The 18,554-nt window shown below is 44.3% G+C and overlaps 1 protein-coding gene across 1 annotated transcript in view; it reads left to right on the top strand.

The window, feature by feature from the left end:
• The window catches only part of PCNX2 (pecanex 2), a 248,327-nt gene that overhangs the window by 143,430 nt on the left and 86,343 nt on the right, over window positions 1–18,554 (top strand). Inside the window, 1 exon segment of the mRNA XM_030556904.1 lies at window positions 2,737–2,914. Within this exon segment, the coding sequence (XP_030412764.1) occupies window positions 2,737–2,914 (178 nt within the window).

The following is an 18,554-nucleotide window of genomic DNA, read 5'->3' as shown; positions in this document are numbered from 1 at the left end:
AGGATTTAGGGCTCCCCAGAGCCTCTAGCACCAAACAAGGTTAAAGTATTGTTCCTGGTTATGACATCTGAAATGAAGTCCCCTGGGGCAACTGTCTAGAAGAATCAGGGTGGAGGCAGCAGGGCGAGTGAAGAGCAGTCCCAAAATCTTATATTATCTGAGAAGAGTGGGAAAGGCACCAATCAACTCCCAGCCCTTTTCCTCCAGAAATGATTAGTTGAAGGAGCCAACCTCAGCACTAAATATCTCTGTCTGGGTTTGTACATGCTAGTCATTAACAACACCTGCTTAACTGCACCAATACCTGGTTGCTAGGGCAAAAGGGTTTGAAAGAGTTTCAGCAAAGCAGCCAGCAAGGCTATCATCTCCTCCTAAGGCAGGGCAGCCCTAGATTCTTTGTTTCTTTAGTCCTCTTATTAGAGAGGACTGTATTATCTCTCCGTTCTTAGCTACATACTCTCCAGGAAGAATGTCATGTATACAGTAGCTTAAAGAAGGGAAAGTTACTTTCCACGCCTGCAATTCTACTTTTAAGATATCATCTTGCAAGATTCTCATTCACTTGTCCACCTACCCTCAGAATTTGGAAGGATGTTTTTTGAGACAATGTGTTTTTGCAATTTCATCTTCTTGTTCCTATCTGGCTGGATGTATTTGACTTTTCTAATTGCATCTGTTTTTGTGATTTAAAAAATGGCATTGCTCTGTGTGTGTTTTGGGAGTGTGTGGGGGGGGTCGGGAGGGATGATGAGCAGGGGTTGGAGCCCTTGCTTACGGCACTGTCAGAAACTGACTGGAATGTTCCAGAACCAAAGGGAGTGGTGGTTGGTGATGCATATTGGACAATCTGGGGCAGCTTACCATGTTGTCTGCGGCTGTCATTGCCTCAAAAGGTTAAACAACAAAAAGAGATCACTCTGAGCTAGGGCAGTTGTACCATGTTTCCACTGGGAGCAAGGGTGAAAGTAACTTACAGGACTTACTGGTGCTGCTGGAGTCCTGAGCGGGGCGTGGCCTCCTCCGGAAGGGGCATGACCTCATCCAGAAGAGGCGGAGCCTTTCAAGATTTAAAGGCCCTGGGGCACCGACTGCAGCTGTGAGCCCCAGGGCCATTAAATCAACCAGAGCTCCCAGCTGCAGAGGTGGCTTGCCAGGGAAAATTAAAGGGCCCGGGGCTCTGGCCGCCACAGGGAACCCCGAGCTTTGCCAGACTGGGGCCGGGATTTAAAGGGCCTGGAGCTCCTGCCGCGACGGGGAGCCCTGAGCCCTTTAAATCCCAGTCCCAGCCCGGCCGCCGGAGCCGCAGGCGGGATTTAAAGGGCTCTGGGCTGCCTGCAACAGCGGGGAGCTCTGAGCCCTTTACATCCCAGCCCCAGCCCAGCCGCCAGAGCCACTGGTGGGATTTAAAGGGCTCTGAGCTGCCTGCATCCACGGGAGCTCTGAGCTCTTTAAATCCTGGCCCCCGAAGCCAGTGCGGTCCGGCATGGCGTACTGGCTCTTGCTGGTATGCCGTACCGGCTTACTTTCACCTCTGAATGGGAGGTTAAGACAACCCCGCCCCCCCAGCCACCACCATTCTCCCCCCCCCCCAAAAAAAAGAATCCTGTGTGGCAATATCTTTAAAGAGAAAGAATTACCAGGAAGCAAATGCTCCCTTATCCTTTAGCAAGATATTATATGCTCAAAAACTCCTTTCTGCCTGAAATTTTGTGGATATTAGACGAGCATAAATATCGACCTGATCAGGAAAAGGGTCTTTCAGTTGCTGTTGTTGCTCTGTGATTTTATGCCTCTCCCCATTAAAATCTTCCTTGTTGCCCCAAAAATTTTGTTCTTGATGAACATCAAATCCAACAAATGTTCTCATCCCACTGAGGGGGTGTTCTAAGACGGTCACAAACACTTTATTTTGGTCCCTAGTTTTGCACTCAGAAATCCAAATAAAATTGAAAGAATCTCTGACAAGGTAAGAAATGAGATCTTTTGGCATTTCACCCAGACAGTGATGACTAAGCCTGACTCAAATAAAGCTGGATCTTCATTAAACATGTAGTGAATAAATGCCACAAAAAATAAAATAAATTTGGATTTGCACAAACTGTGAGCCTTAAAATGACAAAAATGCACCACTCCATTTAGAACTTTCTGAGCTGTCAATTGCCACATGCTTTCACAAGTATTCTGTTGTTTTGTAATTGGCATGGAGGATTATTTTCAGCATTTTACAAATAGTGGGTTTGATTCATCACTGCACCAGCCTAAAATTGGATAACATGGTGATTCAGGCTTATTTCCTGTAATTGGCAACAGGCTGCTTTCTAATATAAAGCTGTATAAATTGTAGTGCTATAAATTAATGGTGCCAGACTTAAGTCACAAGTTGAAAATGTATTTTAGGGAATTTATTTAATTATATCTTTATTATGTTATAAGGTACTTACTACAATAATGGATGCTACTCTTATAATACAGAATTGTTCCCGTGTTACAGCTCTGTACGTACTCCAGAGATATGTAATGCTGGCAATGTAAAACTGTGCTGTTGCAGATGGATTAAATAAACGTGATTATTAAAACAAAAACTAGTATTAATATAAAAATAAATTAATGGTATATGTGTGGATAGACATACCAATCAAGAGTAGGTCTAATATGGTTATTCATATTCATTAGTTATCGTTTAATTGTTTTTGTTATGTTAACTTTATTAGGTTTTCTTTTCCCTCACTCCCACAGCTGTGATATTTTCCTGATAACAATTGCTGGGATGAAGCTGCTCCGATCCTCATTCTGTAATCCGGTTCATCAATTTGTTACTTTGAGCTTTACTGTAATCTTCTTCCAGTTTGACTACAGAGATATCTCAGAGAATTTCTTGCTGGATTTTTTCATGATGTCCATTGTGTTTCACAAGGCAAGTTTACAAACACCATTGTTTTCTTGATATAAAATGTTTTCATAGTTTGAATTATCTTTCCAATGTCACTGCATTGATAAATGGCTAAAATATCTTTTTAAAACATAATTGTTATAATATCATTTTAATAGAAGCAGGCCATTGGTATCACAGAAAAAAATCTCAGTGGAGGATAAAACCAATAGTTTTAAAGTTAAATGTATTTTCAGTTTCTGTAGGGAACTTCATATTTACCTCTTTGTTTGCATGATGCTACAAAAGTTCACAATTCACATTTTTTAAGAATAGAGTCATAAATGACTTGAAAGAGGCCTTTTGAGCCATTCGTGCAGGGTTGCCCTTTGTATTAATTGCATGAGTATTTTTATCTAGTCTTCCTTTGAAAGCCTCTGGTGTTTGACTCAACAATTTGCTTTGGGAAATTAGTCCAATATCTAATCATCCTTATGATAAGAAATTTTTTCCTAATATCTGACTTAAATTTTTCCTGCCGTAGTTTCAGGCCATTATCCTTGTTATACTGTGCTTAACCTTAAACTCAAGCTTCTTCTTTACTTTTACAATATTAACTCTGAATTGTCATGGATTTTTAACATAGTCCTCTCTCTTTTTTTCCTCTGAGTTATAATTAGGCTTAAAACTCTTTTCATAATTACAGATTGTACCCTAATTCATGACCTCTGCAGCTCCTCACAAACCAAAAGCAGGTTAAACTGACATGGTGCTAAAATACCAGAAATTGCTTGAATTTTGTCTACACTAGGGCTCCCAGCAGTGCTAATACTGATTATCTACTTTGTTTTGTTTTAATGCAATCACCTATCACCATGGTATATGAGTCCTGATACAACTGGGCCTAGTAGTAGCTCTGGTGAGAATATTTTTTGCTTTACCCTAGTGTAGACATATTGTCAGTGTGATCCAGCTAAACTCTGTCACATTTCTGAGAGGGGAAAGGCATGATTTCATGGTTAACTTTAACAAATGTGGTGCAGAGATCCAACAATATAAGTATGGATGCCAGCCATCGCTGCAGCCAGTGCTGTCTCTATTCGATGTCCTAACCGCCTTACTGGGAAAGGTCCAGGATATTGACACTACCGAGATGGAGTTAGAGGGCCTTTGTCAAGCTTCTCAATTAGCTTACTCAGAAGTGAGAGCTGGGTTTCTGGGTGGTAATTGGAGAGGTTGGTTGTGTTGAGTGACATTTTTAAGTACGAGCTGGATTATCGTTTGCTCTAGGAGAGGTGGCAGGTTTCTCTTCTCTAAAGAGATTGTTGTTGATCTTGGTAATAGAAACTATAAGTGCTCTCAACTTTTTCACTAGCTCAAAAGAGCAAGGCGGATCCAGAGTTGCAGATGCTTGGATGCTGCAGTAAGTGCTGCCCTCTGAGAAGCAGGCCCCTTTAGGATATCTCAGATTGAGCACTCAGAATCAATAGTTACTTTTGAAAATAGCCATGTCACAATTTTTTTTGTTGAAAGCTGCATATTTGTGGCTGTGGATGATGTGGAGGTTTTTTGCTGTTTGTTTTTAAATGTTGGCTATTTGAAGCTGCTGTGAGATTTGGAGTGTTAGCCCTGGAAGAGATGGATTAGTGAGCAGAGTAAGGCCTGGTCTACACTATGCTTTTAAACCAATTTTAGCAGCGTTAAACCGATTTAACGCTGCACCCGTCCACACAATGAGGCCCTTTATATCGATATAAAGGGCTCTTTAAACCGGTTTCTGTACTCCTCCCTGATGAGAGGAGTAGCACTAAAATTGGTATTGCCATGTCAGATTAGGGTTAGTGTGGCTGCAAATCGACGGTATTGGCCTCCGGGCGGTATCCCACAGTGCACCATTGTGATAGCTCTGGACAGCAATCTGAACTCGGATGCAGTGGCCAGATAGACAGGAAAAGCCCCGCGAACTTTTGAATTTCATTTCCTGTTTGGCCAGAGTGGAGCTCTGATCAGCACAGGTGGCGATGCAGTCCCAAATCCAAAAAGAGCTCCAGCATGGACCATGCAGGAGATACTGGATCTGACCGCTGTATGGGGAGACAAATCTGTTCTATCAGAGCTCCGTTACAGAAGATGAAATGCCAAAGCATTTGAAAAAAATCTCCAGGCTATGATACAGAGTCCACAGCACAGTGCTGCGTGACAAGCGTAACGGAAAGCCAAAGAATCAAATGGACGCTTATGGAGGGAGGGAGGGGGTACTGAGGACTCCAGCTATCCCACAGTCCCCAGCAGTCTCCGAAAAGTATTTGCATTCTTGGCTGAGCTCCCAGTGCCTGTAGGTTCAAATACATTGTCCGGGGTGGTTCAGGGTATAGCTCGTTAATTAACCCCTCTCCCCCCGTGAAAGAAAAGGGAAAAAAGTCATTTCTTGACTTTTTTCAATGTCACCTATGTCTACTGCATGCTGCTGGTAGACGTGATGCTCTGGCAGTGAACAGCAATATCCTCTCCTCTCCCCTCCCCGGTGGCAGACGGTACAATATGACTGCTATCCATCGTCGTCATCATCCCGTAAGTGCTCCTGGCTGGCCTCAGGTGAGGTCGGCCGGGGGCGCCTGGGTAAAAATAGGAATGACTCCCAGTCATTCCCAGTAGATAGTACAGAACGGCTGGTAACCGTCTTCATCATAGCAACTGGGGGCTGAGCTCCATCAGCCCCCTCCCTTTCATGTGTAAAGAAAAGATTCTGTACTGCCTGGACTATCATAGCAGCTGGAGGCTGCCTCCCCCTCATTTTATCTCAGTAACAAGTCAGTGTTTCTTATTCCTGCATTCTTTATTACTTCATCACACAAATGGGGGGACCCTGCAACGGTAGCCCAGGAGGGTTGGGGTGAGCAGGGAAGCAACGAGTGGGGTTGTTGCAGAGACACCCCCTAGAATGGCATGTAGCTCATCATTTCTGCGGGATCTGACACGGAGCGGCTGTGCTCTCTGGTTCTCTGGTACACTGGTTCTCTAGTACACTTGCCCCATATTCTAGGCAAGACTGACTCTATTTTTAGATACCATAAAGGAGGGATTGACTCGGGGAGTCATTCCCATTTTTGTCTTTGCGCCCCCGGCCGACCTCAGCCGGGGCACCCATGACAGCAACAGACGGTACGAAACGACTGATAACCGTCATCTCATAGCCAATTTACAATGGCATGGCAGATGGTACAGAACAACTGATAACAGTCTCTGCTATCTTGCAAAGGCAAATGAATGCTGCTGTGTAGCGCTGCCGGTCTGCGTCTGTTAGCAACATCCTGTAGACATACGGTGACAGTAAAGAAAAAGCTGAACGGGCTCCATGGTTGCTGTGCTATGGCGTCTGCCAGGGCAATCCAGGGGAAAAGGGTGCGAAATGATTGTCTGCCGTTGCTTTCATGGAGGAAGGAATGAGTAACGACATTTACCCAGAATCACCTGCGACACTGTTTTTGCACTATCATGCATTGGGGTCTCAACCCAGACTTCCAATGTGAGGGGGAGACTGCGGGAACTATGGGATAGCTACCCACAGTGCAATGCTCCAGAAATCGACACTAGCCTCGGACCATGGATGCACACCACCGAATTAATGTGCCTAGTGTGGCCACGTGCACTTGACTTTATACAATCTGTTTTACAAAATCGGTTTACGTAAAATCGGAATAATCCCGTAGTGTAGACATACCCTCGGAGTGAGATAATCAAAAGTGTATGGTAAATTAAATGTAGCCTACCACACTGTGTGTTTTTATGGGAGGCTTGATATGGTAAAGTCTACAGTATTGGGCTGAAGTTATGTATTATAGACATGATTAAGAGTCTAGTTAAGAAGGGTCATAACCAGGGTGGGGCAAGCAGAGCAGCCGCCCAGGGCGCAAAGCTGACGGGGCATGTAAAAATGATGAAAAATGGTAGGGGGCGCAAATATGCTTGCTCGCCCTGAGCGCTGAAATGCCTAGTTACACCACTGAGCTATAGTATAGGTCTTCTACTGTTTCCAACTCTCAGTAAACCAGAAATTTTTCAGATCATTAGTTCAGCAGGCGAACCTGGCTTTGTGATATTTTAAAAAAAAATTAAAAATGGCTACATTATTTATATTAGAAAACCACATGCATAGTTACACAATGGTCATTAAAACAACTGAAACACAGTATTAAGGATGGTATTAATTTCTGATCCTAAAGCACATGTTTTTTACTCTAATTAAACTGTGAACTTTTATTAGTTCTAAAAATTGTATGGACCTTTCTTATAGAATCTCATCACTTTGGGGTTAAAGATAACAACATACAAAGATGGCGTAGGAATTTCTCCACACACTCAGCTTTAAACAGACTGCATCCACCTCTATTCTTGAAAGTTTTGTGGTTTGTACAGCTTCAGCAACAAGAGAAGCTGACAGCTTCAATCAATGCACAGTTCAGTAATCTCAATGTTCACAACTATTTTTTAAAAAAATAGAAAACAAGTTCTTATTACCACCACCTTTGCCGACGCAGAACAAATTCATAAAATGGCAGTTCAGATCCACTTACTCATTGTAGGTGTGAGGTTTCCACTGTCTGATAATGGAACTCTGTGTTATGTCTTACATAATCATTTTGATGATAATTTTTGAGCAGAGTTACTGTACAAGACAGCGTGCATGTTCTCTAAGTGATGCTGCAGTGAGCACCTATCCATTTTCTCTTCTGCCAGACGCAGGAGGAAACTACCTTTAAACTTGACAGACGTTCACAGTTTTGTTAGTTGATCCTCAGGCAGACTTCTGTTGAATAAGCTCCACTAGTAATGTCAGGTAGATTATCTCTGAATCTCCTAGTGATTGTGTTTCTTCCCTCTTCTCTCCATCGTGATGCTAGTAATGTAATCCATTCAAATCAGAGAATTCCAATCAATATGACTGCTCACTGAGCAAATCAGGACATTGCAGCAAAAATGACTGCTCACAGATTTTATCCACATTTGCAAATAACCATGCCACTTGCATCAAGGTGATGCAGATAACGTGAGAATGTAGTGAACTCGACTCTTGGTTTGGGGTCTTTTGAGGGGTGTTCTTTTTAATCAACATGAATTTTTCAGTTTTTTTGAATGCTATTTGACTTATGTCACATGACTAATTTACTGCTTTTTTGAAGGCATTTACTGTCCTCTAAATTCTACAACTTTTATATAAAATTTAAAAGTTTAGTATTAAAACTGGTTAGAAATACACAAAATGAGTATGCCATGTTGGGTTTCAAATTGCCATGGAAAAGGAACAAGGTAATGCTTAGAAAAGCTTATTTATTTATTTTTAATAAATGACTGACTCTTTAATTGAACTAGAATAGGGGGTTCTCAGCCTTTTTCATACTGTGAACCTACATTAGCTGCTCACAAACTGTCCTCCTCAGACATATCCAAGTGCATCCATTGCAAGTCTTTAAATCAAGATAGGTTGTCTTTTTAAAAGACCTGCTATAAAAGAAAAGTTATGGACTTGATGCAGAAGTTACTGGATGAGGTTCTTTGGTCTGTCCTATGCAAAAGGTCAGATTAGGTGATCGTGATGGTCCCTTCTAGTCTTCAAATCTACAAATTTATGAAATCACTTCAAATGAGCCATCACTTCTCTCAAGGCTACTTGGAAGGCATCCTGAGTATCCATCTGACAGCTTATGGGGTGCCTGTGTTATCTGAAAAGATCTAGTTACAAAGAGCTGAGAAAATACTCTTCAGTGGTAAGGCAAAGATGAAATGGGAACAAGAATTGAATGTGTATCACCTTAGACTTCTCAGCATGTGGGAAGGATCGGCATTGAGTATCTTCCTATAATCAGATGGAAACTGGAAGATTATTCAGTTTCAGGGAGGGAGGTGAGAGATGAACTATTCAGGGATATTAGAGAGGAAGGTCTGTTCTTCCATCTCTGTGACATCCATCAATCAATTGCTTAACTGAGTTAAGCCAGGGAAAATCACAATGTGGATAATACACATAGTTTACCCCCCACCTCATCCCACAAACACATCACAAATGGAATACACCCAGTACAGTTCCCTTTGACAGCCATGCAGCTATGGGAGTTGGCATAAGAGGAAGCTGCAACTTTTGGCTGAAAAAGCCAAGGAAGAAAGGGATAAATTTGGTAGTGCGATGAACCCATGAGGGTGATCTCACAGGCAGCCAAGGCCATAAGCCAAGAACAGGCATAATGCCACAAGGGATGATGGGAATGGAAATGCTTACCCAGCACCCTTGCTGTTTGTTAAAGGTGTAGTTTGTGCTTCCCCCAGTGCATCTGTGCACCTGTAAACTGCTGTATGGCAAGTGGGACCACAATCTGCACAATTGTCTGTGCAAATCTCTTCTGGAGCCCTGAATGCTGATGTCGCCCCTAGCACCCACCCTGGAGCTCAGAGGGTAAAGACAGTTTTAGTATGGCTGCATTGGTACAGGAATACTGGGGGTCCTCTCCTCTCTTCATTCTGTGCACCTAGATTTATAGATTCCAAGGCCAGAAAGAACCACTGTGATCATCTAGGACAGTGGTGGGCAACCTGCAGCCCTTGGGCCACAGTTGCCCACCACTGATCTATGATCACTTCCTGTATAATAAAGGACGTAGAAGTTCTCCAAAATAATTCCTAGAGCATGTCTTCTAGAAAAACATCCAATCTTAGTTTAAAAATTGTCAGCAAGGGGGAAATCTGCTCTGCTTCTGGGTAAATTGTTCCAATGGTTAATTACTTTCACCATTAAAATTTTACGCCTTATTTCCAGTCTGAATTTGTGTAGCTTTAACTTCCAGCCATTGGATCGTATTATATCTTTCTCTACTAGATTGAAGAGCCCATTATTAAATATTTGTTCCCCGTGTAGATACTTATAAACTATGGTCAAGTCACCCCTTAACCTCTCTTTGTTAAGCTAAATAGATTGAGCTCTTTAAGTCTATCATTGTAAGGTGTGTTTCTAATCTTTTAATCATTCTTGTGGCTCTTCTCTGAACCCTCTCCAATTTATCAGCATGCTTCCTGATTTGTGGGCACCAGAAATGAACACAATATTCAAGTCGTGGTCACACCAATGCCAAATATAGCGGTAAAATAATCTCTCTACTCTTTCTCAAAATTCCCCTCTTTATGCATCTATGACATTCCAGGGTGAAACCCAGACCAGTAAGGGATTGTGTCACCCTTACTCTGCAACTTGGGGTGCCTCAAAGTGCTTTGCTCCTGTAGTTCCCACATGTGCCACTCACAAACAGCCAAACAACATGCAGGTCACTCCATCAGAGTCTGTGTATAGCCATAGTCCTGGTCCAGCAATTCTGACCTCAGCAGCCTGTCCGCAAACACAGCTGCATTCTGCCTTCCAGTAGCCTTGGCTACTGTTTGCAGGACGACCCCAACACACTCCCAGTCTTGGATTCTCTCCTGCCCCAAACCTGTGTTCTGCACTGTCCAGCCCTCTCCTGGAGTCAAAATATATTAGATCCATTGCCCCTTTAAGGGGGTCAACATACAACAGTCTGCTACCTTAAATGAAGTTACCCAAACAGTTCGCAACACTGGATTAGTTTTAATTAAAGGATAAAACAAACAAGTTTATTTAACTATGAAAAGAGTTTTTTAAGTGAGTTCAAGTATAAATAGGGCCCTACCAAATTACAGTTGTGAAAACGTGTCACAAACCGTGAAATCTGGTCTCCCCTGTGAAATCTGATCTTCTGTGTACTTTTATCTTATGCTATACAGATTTCACAGGGGAAACCAGTGTTTCTCAAACAGGAGGTCCTGAGCCGAAAGAGGATTGTGGGGGGTTGCAAGGTTATTGTAAGGGAGTCATGGTATTGCCACCTTTTCCTCTGTGTTGCCCTCAGAGCTAGATGGCCAGAGAGCAGTGGCCGTTGGTCAGGCACCCAGCTTGAAGGCAGCACCCCACCATCAGCAGCACAGAAATAAGGGTAGCAATATCATACCATGCCATCCTTACTTTTGTGCTGCTGTTGGCAGTGGTATTCAGAGCTGGGATCCTGGCCAGCAGCTGCCACTCTCAGGCCACCAAGCTCTAAAGGCAGCGCCACCAGCAGCAACGGCATAGAAGTAAGGGTGGCAATACCGAGACCCCCCTTCAATAACCTTGCAAGCCCCCCACCTCCTACAGCTCTGTTTTGGATCAGGGCCCCTATAGTTACAACACCATGAAATTTCAGATTTAAATATATGAAATCATGAAATTTATGATTTTTAAAATCCTATGACTGTGAAATTGACCAAAACGGACTGTGAATTCGGTAGGGCCCTAAGTATAAGGTATTGAGTCAGAAATGATTACAAGAGAAATAAAGATAAAACCTTTCTAAACTTAACAAATTAGACTTGGTTCAAGGTGAAGTCCTTACCACATGCGTCCAGCAGCAGGGCTGGCCAAATTTCCGTTCTGGATCTGCTCCCAAAGACTGGTTAGTTTATCCTCTTAGATGAAAGAGAGAGAGATGGATAGGGAGAGAGCTAAAACTTGGGGTGTTTTTGCCCCTCACTTTTGTAGTTCCGTTACCCTTTGAAATGTATTTTCCGGAGGGTAGCGACTAATTAAAGTTATTCAAGCAATAAATAAGGTGACATGGTGTCTGGTGGTGACAGAGATGCATGCTGTTTCTTCTCACCTCTGTTTGCTGAAATGCAGATTGCCTTGTCTCCTGTCTTCCCCCTCTGCTGTCTGAAGACCCTGTTTATAACTTATATGTAAATTGAGGTAAACACACATTTCTTTGTTTAGGACCTGCTCGCCCTGACCAGTCCTACCTAATCAGGGCTATGTGGGTTTGAACATGTGCCACCAACACCAATCAGGGAGAATTAATAACTTGCTACACACATTGTACTGTGATATTATTGACAAGCAAGTTATTGGTTTTCAAATAATATCACAAGGTGTATTTTGTACAAAGATTAGTACAGTGGTACATAGCGTGTGGATACAGGAGTGCATTCAGTCATAGCATTCCAGGATTGCATTAGCTCTTTTGACCACGGTGTCACACTCAGAGCTCACATTCAACTGATTATCCACCATGACCCCCAAATCCTTTTCACAGTCACTGTTTCCCAGGATAGGGTCCCCCATTGTGTAAGGATGATCCGCACTCTTTGTTCCTAGATGTATATGTTGACATTTAGCCATTTTAAGAGATGTATTGTTTGCTGGCTTCCATTTTACCAGTCAATCCAGATCTCTCTGAATCAGTGACCTATCCTTTTCATTATTTACCCCCTGTACCAGGAAGCCATAATTTGGCCCTTAGTGTGCACACTGTATGCAGTGGTTTGATTATATATAAAAATCATATCCAGACAAATTAGTAGCCTGTTCTATGGGATGTGATTAGTAGGGTGACCAGATAGCAACTGTGAAAAAATGGGACAGTGGGTGGAGGGTAATAGGTGCCTATGTATAAAAAAATCCCCCCCAAAATGGGACTTTCCCTTTAAAAACGGGACATCTGGTCATTCTAGCTCCTAGTACGTTGCATTAACTCTTCTGTGCACTCACTGTGAGGTTGCTGGGAGGACACTGCACTTTCCATTGACCTGTCTTTTCCTGCCCTTCCTTATTTGCAGATCTTGGACCCAGTAGAGATCCCTCTGTATGGTCCTGGGAAGAGGAGAGGTAAAGGGGGCTTCCTTCCCCATGTGACAGTGGGTAGAGAATTTTAAAAAATTGCTTTCTTCTAATGCTGTAGGAGAAACTTAAACTAGAATAAAGAGAACAGTATTATCAAGCTTCTCTCTCTCTCTCTTTCACTGTAGAACTGCTTCTTAGAACCTTCCCAGCCTCACGCTCCTGCCTGGCTTCCTGATGCAAATTTAAGCAAACTATACATACGTCTGCCCTGCCCCTGCCCTTTTTTCTATATAAACAATCTTTTAAAAAGAGTTAATATTTTAAAGCAAAGATTCAGGTGCTCTAACCAGCTTCACCTCTTGTACCAATTTGGCCACTTTCTGGCCTTGAGGAGCATATGGTAGTGCTAGATTTACAATGGCACCAGTGGCTCCATGGAGCTGGGCCCATGCTCAGAAGGGGCCCTGGTCTTCTCCGCTTGCATTGCTCCCTGAGACCCCTCTCTCCCCTGCCCACCAATTGCTCCTCTTGGCCTGCCTGCTGGATGGCTGAAGGCTCCTCTCTGTCCCCTTGCCCCACTCCCTTGCTCCTCTCTGCCCCCTGGCCAGACTCCAGTGCACATCCGGCTCCAGGAAGTCTGCTTCTCACCACCTGTGGGCCCCGCCTGTCTCCCTGGAGCTGAACCACCTGGGACTGGTGCAGAAGCCTGGGCAGTCTCAGCCTGTGGGGAGGGACAGGGCAGTGTGGGGGGCTTGGCTGAGTCCCTCCAGGCAAGTGGGTCTTGAGGGAGCCCGACGGGGGCAGGCCCTGGTCTGGCTGATTGCGCCACAGTTGCCTCCCAGCAGGGCTGGTGAGTGCAGCCAGGAGGCAGGGCTTAGGGGAGTGGGTCTCCTGGGGGCCTGGGGAGAAGCTGGGCTGTGATAGGCTGGGGAAGATGTGTGTTGGGAAACTAGAGAGTGAGGGTTCTATGGGGGTGCTGGGCAGTTGTGGTGAGGCTGTGGACAGGGGTGTGCTGGGTAGGGGTGGTGTTATGCAGGGCCCTGTGCATTTGTGCGGGGAGGCAGCGCTGGGCATAGTGGGTCCGGGGGTCTCTGGCCATGGGGAGTTGGGAGGGGGCTGTGTGGCATGGCATGGGCCTGACCCCGAGGGGAACGGACATGCTGTCAGCGCACGGCCAGGCATACCACTATGTGCCTGGCAACTGCTGGTTTGTAAACAGTGCCCTGCACTGAGCTGGGTGGAGTGGGGCTGACCCTGCCATGCCCCATTGCCCCTGGTTGGCCCCGCATTCTGGGTACTGACCTCCTTGCACCATGCTCCATGGCCTCCATGGGGGCCCACAAATATGTTTGGCGCCAGGCCCACAAAAGGTTAATCCTGCCCTGGCATATGGTACAGTTAATTCACCTGGATTGTCAAATCCCCAAAGAGAGAGTCTCCTGTTTAAGAGGTTTATAGCTGTTCTCAACAGGTTTATCTCCTTTAAGGCTATAGTAATAGCATTATTCCTACTGGGAACACAGAATTCAACTGGCTTTGGAAGCTAAGGTGCTGCTTATTTCTTCTGAGTACCTTGATCAGTATCTACCATATAGGATCTTAGTTTACCTCTTGGATCATGCTTGGTTAGGCTTCAGGCTTCATTCTGATAACTAAAAAGCCTGTGACCTCTTAGAACTGGTGTATCTCAGCTTCCTATACTTTTAAGCAAGGCTACTTGCTATAGGATGAAGATTTGTCTCCAGATCTGTTCTGTTCTGATCTCTTAACCTATACCCAGCTGAGCTGGGCTTAATCCAGTGACTAATGTAGAAAGTTGCCCTATAAGATCAGCAAAGCAACAATGGATGCTTTGGTTGGAGGATACTCTTCACAACCTGCACTGCCGTCCATTCCCTTGTAAGTGGTGGGAGCTGGCAACAATGAAAGCAGCTTGAAATCATACTGTATGCCAGGAGCTTAAAATTCAGATCTGGCAAACTGGCTCGTTGTCAGATACTATTTCATCTGGAATGCCAAAATGAAAAAAGATGCCTTTTAACTTTTCTTGGCCTGTTTACTTTTGGGCCTAGTGAAAAACAGAATTTTTGTAAAGCTGTCTAGCTTCCTGGTAGTCTTAAAGAAACAGTACACACATCCTCGCACACACCATCTTGTATATAGATACTAGTGGGAAGCATCTGACCCAATGACATTAAATCTCTAATCAATAGGACTATATCTTAGCTTTTCCTGTCTTTAGTATGCTATTGACAGGCAGTCTAATGGCCTCTTAATTTGTGTGTGTGGATGAACTAATTAGCAATACTAAAATATGAACTAATCTTATATTTTCTGATAGTCAAATTCTCTGAGGGTTCAGAATTTATCTTTATGCATAAGACAGAGTAATCAAAGAGCTTGTTATATTTGCCTTCATTAAAACTGCATTCATTTGCCTAAGTAGTCTTACTCCTGCTGAGCTCACTTATGGATACATTTTTCATGTTTGATATTTCTTCTGTTTCACCCCCCATCCCTCATGAATTTTTAGAGTAATAAAAACTCCACATTTTGTCACTTTATTTTTAATAAAGGTTTGCTTTTTTAATATAGCCTCTCTCTGCTTTTGTACCATATGTCATGTATTACTGAAAGATGATCCTCGTGTCACAGCAACTCCAACTAAGAGCCGGGCAGTAACAACCTGCCAAACTTGTTCAGATTAGGCTTAATTCTGTGAGAGTTTAACATCATTAGCATGATTCCCTCAAGGAGAGTGAAATTTATGCATATCGGCTTATTTTTCACCATTTTATGACAGAATGTTACCCTTGACCATCTTCTTGCTTTGCTATAGCCCACTAATTAACATTTTGGACCTTTTGGATTGTCTTTGTGAATACAGACTACAGGACTCTTAGTTAACCTGCAAGCTTTTGTGATTTTAGTTACTACTGTAAGACAGAATCCTGATTTTTTTCTTCTTCTCTTCCAGTTTTCAGTCTCTTTCTGTAATTCTGATCTTTCAGTTAAAAGCTTCTGGCACTAAATTATTAATTCAGATTCTAATCCATTTCTTGCCTTTTGTGCATACTAAAATCCAATGTTTTAATCAGCCGCACCCTCGTAGCTCACAGCTGTTTCCTCAGCTTTTGATATCTGGCATGTAAGTCCCTGATAAGACACTTTCTTTTGAGCAAAAATACCCAAGGCTACATCTGATATTTGACAGGATAATCCCTGTGGTTAGCTGTTCATGTTTCCTTTTTTATATTGGAGATGTAGTTTAACTTATTTTCATTCATCCTTCCATCACTGACCTCCACATCAGACTTTGCTCCTGACACAGTCCCTGAATTTTAAGGGTTTAAAAAAAAAAAAAAGGGGTGGGGGGGGAGGGAACTAAGGCACTGCATAAAAATGGGACAAACACACCATTAGCAGTATAGTGTGGTACAATTTACACACACACTCTGTACTGATGAGGGTAACAACTCTCCAGGGGAGAGAAGGTTCTTATTATGAGTGTTCTGTATCATATTTGTAAATAGTTAAAAGATTAGGTGCCAGTAGACGGCACTCAAAAATATGATGTGCACTACAAATGGCCTCTTCTGTGCAGCTCTTTACATCAGGTCTTAACAAAGGTGATTACCAAGTTTTCCCTAGGCTCCAGCTGGGCAATACACTTTTTAGTTCCAAGTGGTGCTCTGTAGTAGCCATGTGCATGAGAAAGAAATGTTTTTAATTAAGATGATGTTTTACAAAAAAAAGTGAATGGTACAGAGTTTAAGCGTGGAAGTTTCTGGTTATCAGGGAATAATGTACAGATTATCAAGGGGTACGAAGTTCAGTTAAAGATCAGATGGCATAAGGAATACATAATCTGCAATATCCCCAATTGAGGATAAAAGATAAACTGGTCAAAGTACAGAAATTGAGATACTAGGGTATGTTCAGGTGTGGAGTATAATGAGTGGATACGATGATGAGGATGCATTGACCCTCAGTTGGTGAGATTTAACGTTCAGTGAGTTTTTGGTTCCAGTTCATATGGTCCAATGAACAAAGTCTCTCGGTCTCTTTCTCGAAGTCGAAGCATGATGTCGCTCTGGCTCACGCCTCTGCTACTATCAGTGGCCGGTGATGCGTTCGGTGTAGATGTCACTGGCCCATCAGAGGGTTTCTGAAACGATGAGGTGCCGCATAAGCCGTGCATAGCGTCGACCGATCTCGCAGGTCTGCAGCGCATGCTTGTTGCAGGGGTCCCAGGTGCCCAGGGCTCTGACGATCAGGGCATCCATCTGCACCTCATAACCCTTCACTCTCAGGGTGTCAGCCAGGGGAGCATACTTTTCCAGCTTATGAGTTTGGGCTTCGTGAAAAACGGGTATCCTGATCTCTAAGGAGACCGTGACATCAACGAGGATGATCTTTTTCTGGGCCTCATTGGTGACAACGATGTCAGGTCTCAGCTGGCTGTCAGTACTGGGAATGGTGCAGTTCACGGCCACCTTCCGCAGGTGTGGTGCGATGGCTTTCACAAGGAGTTCTGGATGGCATTGTGGCACAGCTGCCAGGCTCTGGGGTGGGGCTTGCAGCTGCACAGGACGTGGGGCAGGATCTCACTGGAGTAGTCGCACTTCCTGCAACGCTTGTCTCAGTTCCCGTGGCTGACAGCTCCACTGAGCGGGACGCAGTTGAGCTGGGCCCGGTGGATGAACTGCCATTCGGTGAAACGGGTGAAGCTGCTCCTGGTGAGGAAGTGGTTGCAGGCGTCCCACTTGTTGGTCAGTTCAAAGGCTTTACCCTGGTCCGGTTTACGCTTCAGGGTTTCCACTTACAGCGAGTGGACGGCGGCCTTCAGAGTCCTCTCCAGCATGCCCTGGCACTCGGGGTGACGATGGTGTTGTCATTGAACCTGATCTGCGGCACCAGGACTCTCAGCTCCTGGCGCTCCTTGCACCACTCTCAGTGGCAGCTGACACACTTCCCCTGGCAACGTGTGGTGTTGCTAGCGCAGGACCACAGTGAAGCGATGTCGCCCCTGTCCTGTCCGAATTCGCCATCCAGGGAGCCAAGGTGGTGATGTCTTGATTGGAGGGGGCTCTGCTGATCTGCTTCTTTATCACGTCTCACAGGGTGTTCACCACGATGTTCCTTACTGTGGCGTCAGGACACGTCAGCAGGTGGAAGGCGTGGGTGATCACCATGACGTCACACAGGTCACCCATGTGGGGGACGTTGGTGATGCTGTGCCTGTGGGCAATGTAGATCATCTCGTTGCTGGCTCTCTGAGAAAGGAACAGCCACTTCTTCACCAGCTGCCAGATGATCTTGTCTGCCTTGTTGAGGGGCACCCTCTCCACGGAGAATCCCCTTAGGATGAACGAGATGCGTGAGATCAGGAAGGTGTTCAGGGTGTTTATCTTCTGCCACTGTGGCCAGCAGGGAGGCATTGATCTTGGTGGCATTCTGCAAGATCTCCTGGATGGTATCCTCGGGTGTCTGCCAGACACGGAAACCCCTCGGTGTGCCAAGGGGATGGTATGCCTGCCCCTCTGCCAAGGGGATGATGAGCTCACCCGGGATCTGGAACCCTGTCGCCTGCACTGAGTTGCTAAATCAATCTCCCTCATGGCCTATTTTGGCTAACCCTGCCCATTTTGTAGGCTGCACTGGCTAGTTCCAAATCACTGGGAAAGTTTTTTAGTTTCACCTACAGGCAACACATTTCTTTCTACAGGAATGAAAATTGCCATTTTCCCAAGATAAGACCTGTATGGTTTGTTTGGTGCTTCTTATGTCATTCTCTGCCAGGTAATTTGTTATGCTCTGTGGCACTAAAATTACAGTGCTTGGAAGACTGATGTTACTGCTGTTTGTTGTTATACTGTGCCTTTCATCTGTAAATTTCAAAGGACTCTACAAACATTAAAAGCAGAAGACTTGTATCAGATCTTGACAGTGAATCTTTATGCAGATCCTGTCCCCTCCCTATTGGTGAAATACACCCATCCTGCTCCATTTAGAGCTGATAAATTTCAC

Source organism: Gopherus evgoodei, chromosome 3, assembly GCF_007399415.2.
Source record: "Gopherus evgoodei ecotype Sinaloan lineage chromosome 3, rGopEvg1_v1.p, whole genome shotgun sequence".
NCBI classification, from domain to species: domain Eukaryota; kingdom Metazoa; phylum Chordata; order Testudines; family Testudinidae; genus Gopherus; species Gopherus evgoodei.
Note: the sequence above shows the minus strand (reverse complement) of the source record. Positions and strands in the feature narration are given on the sequence as shown.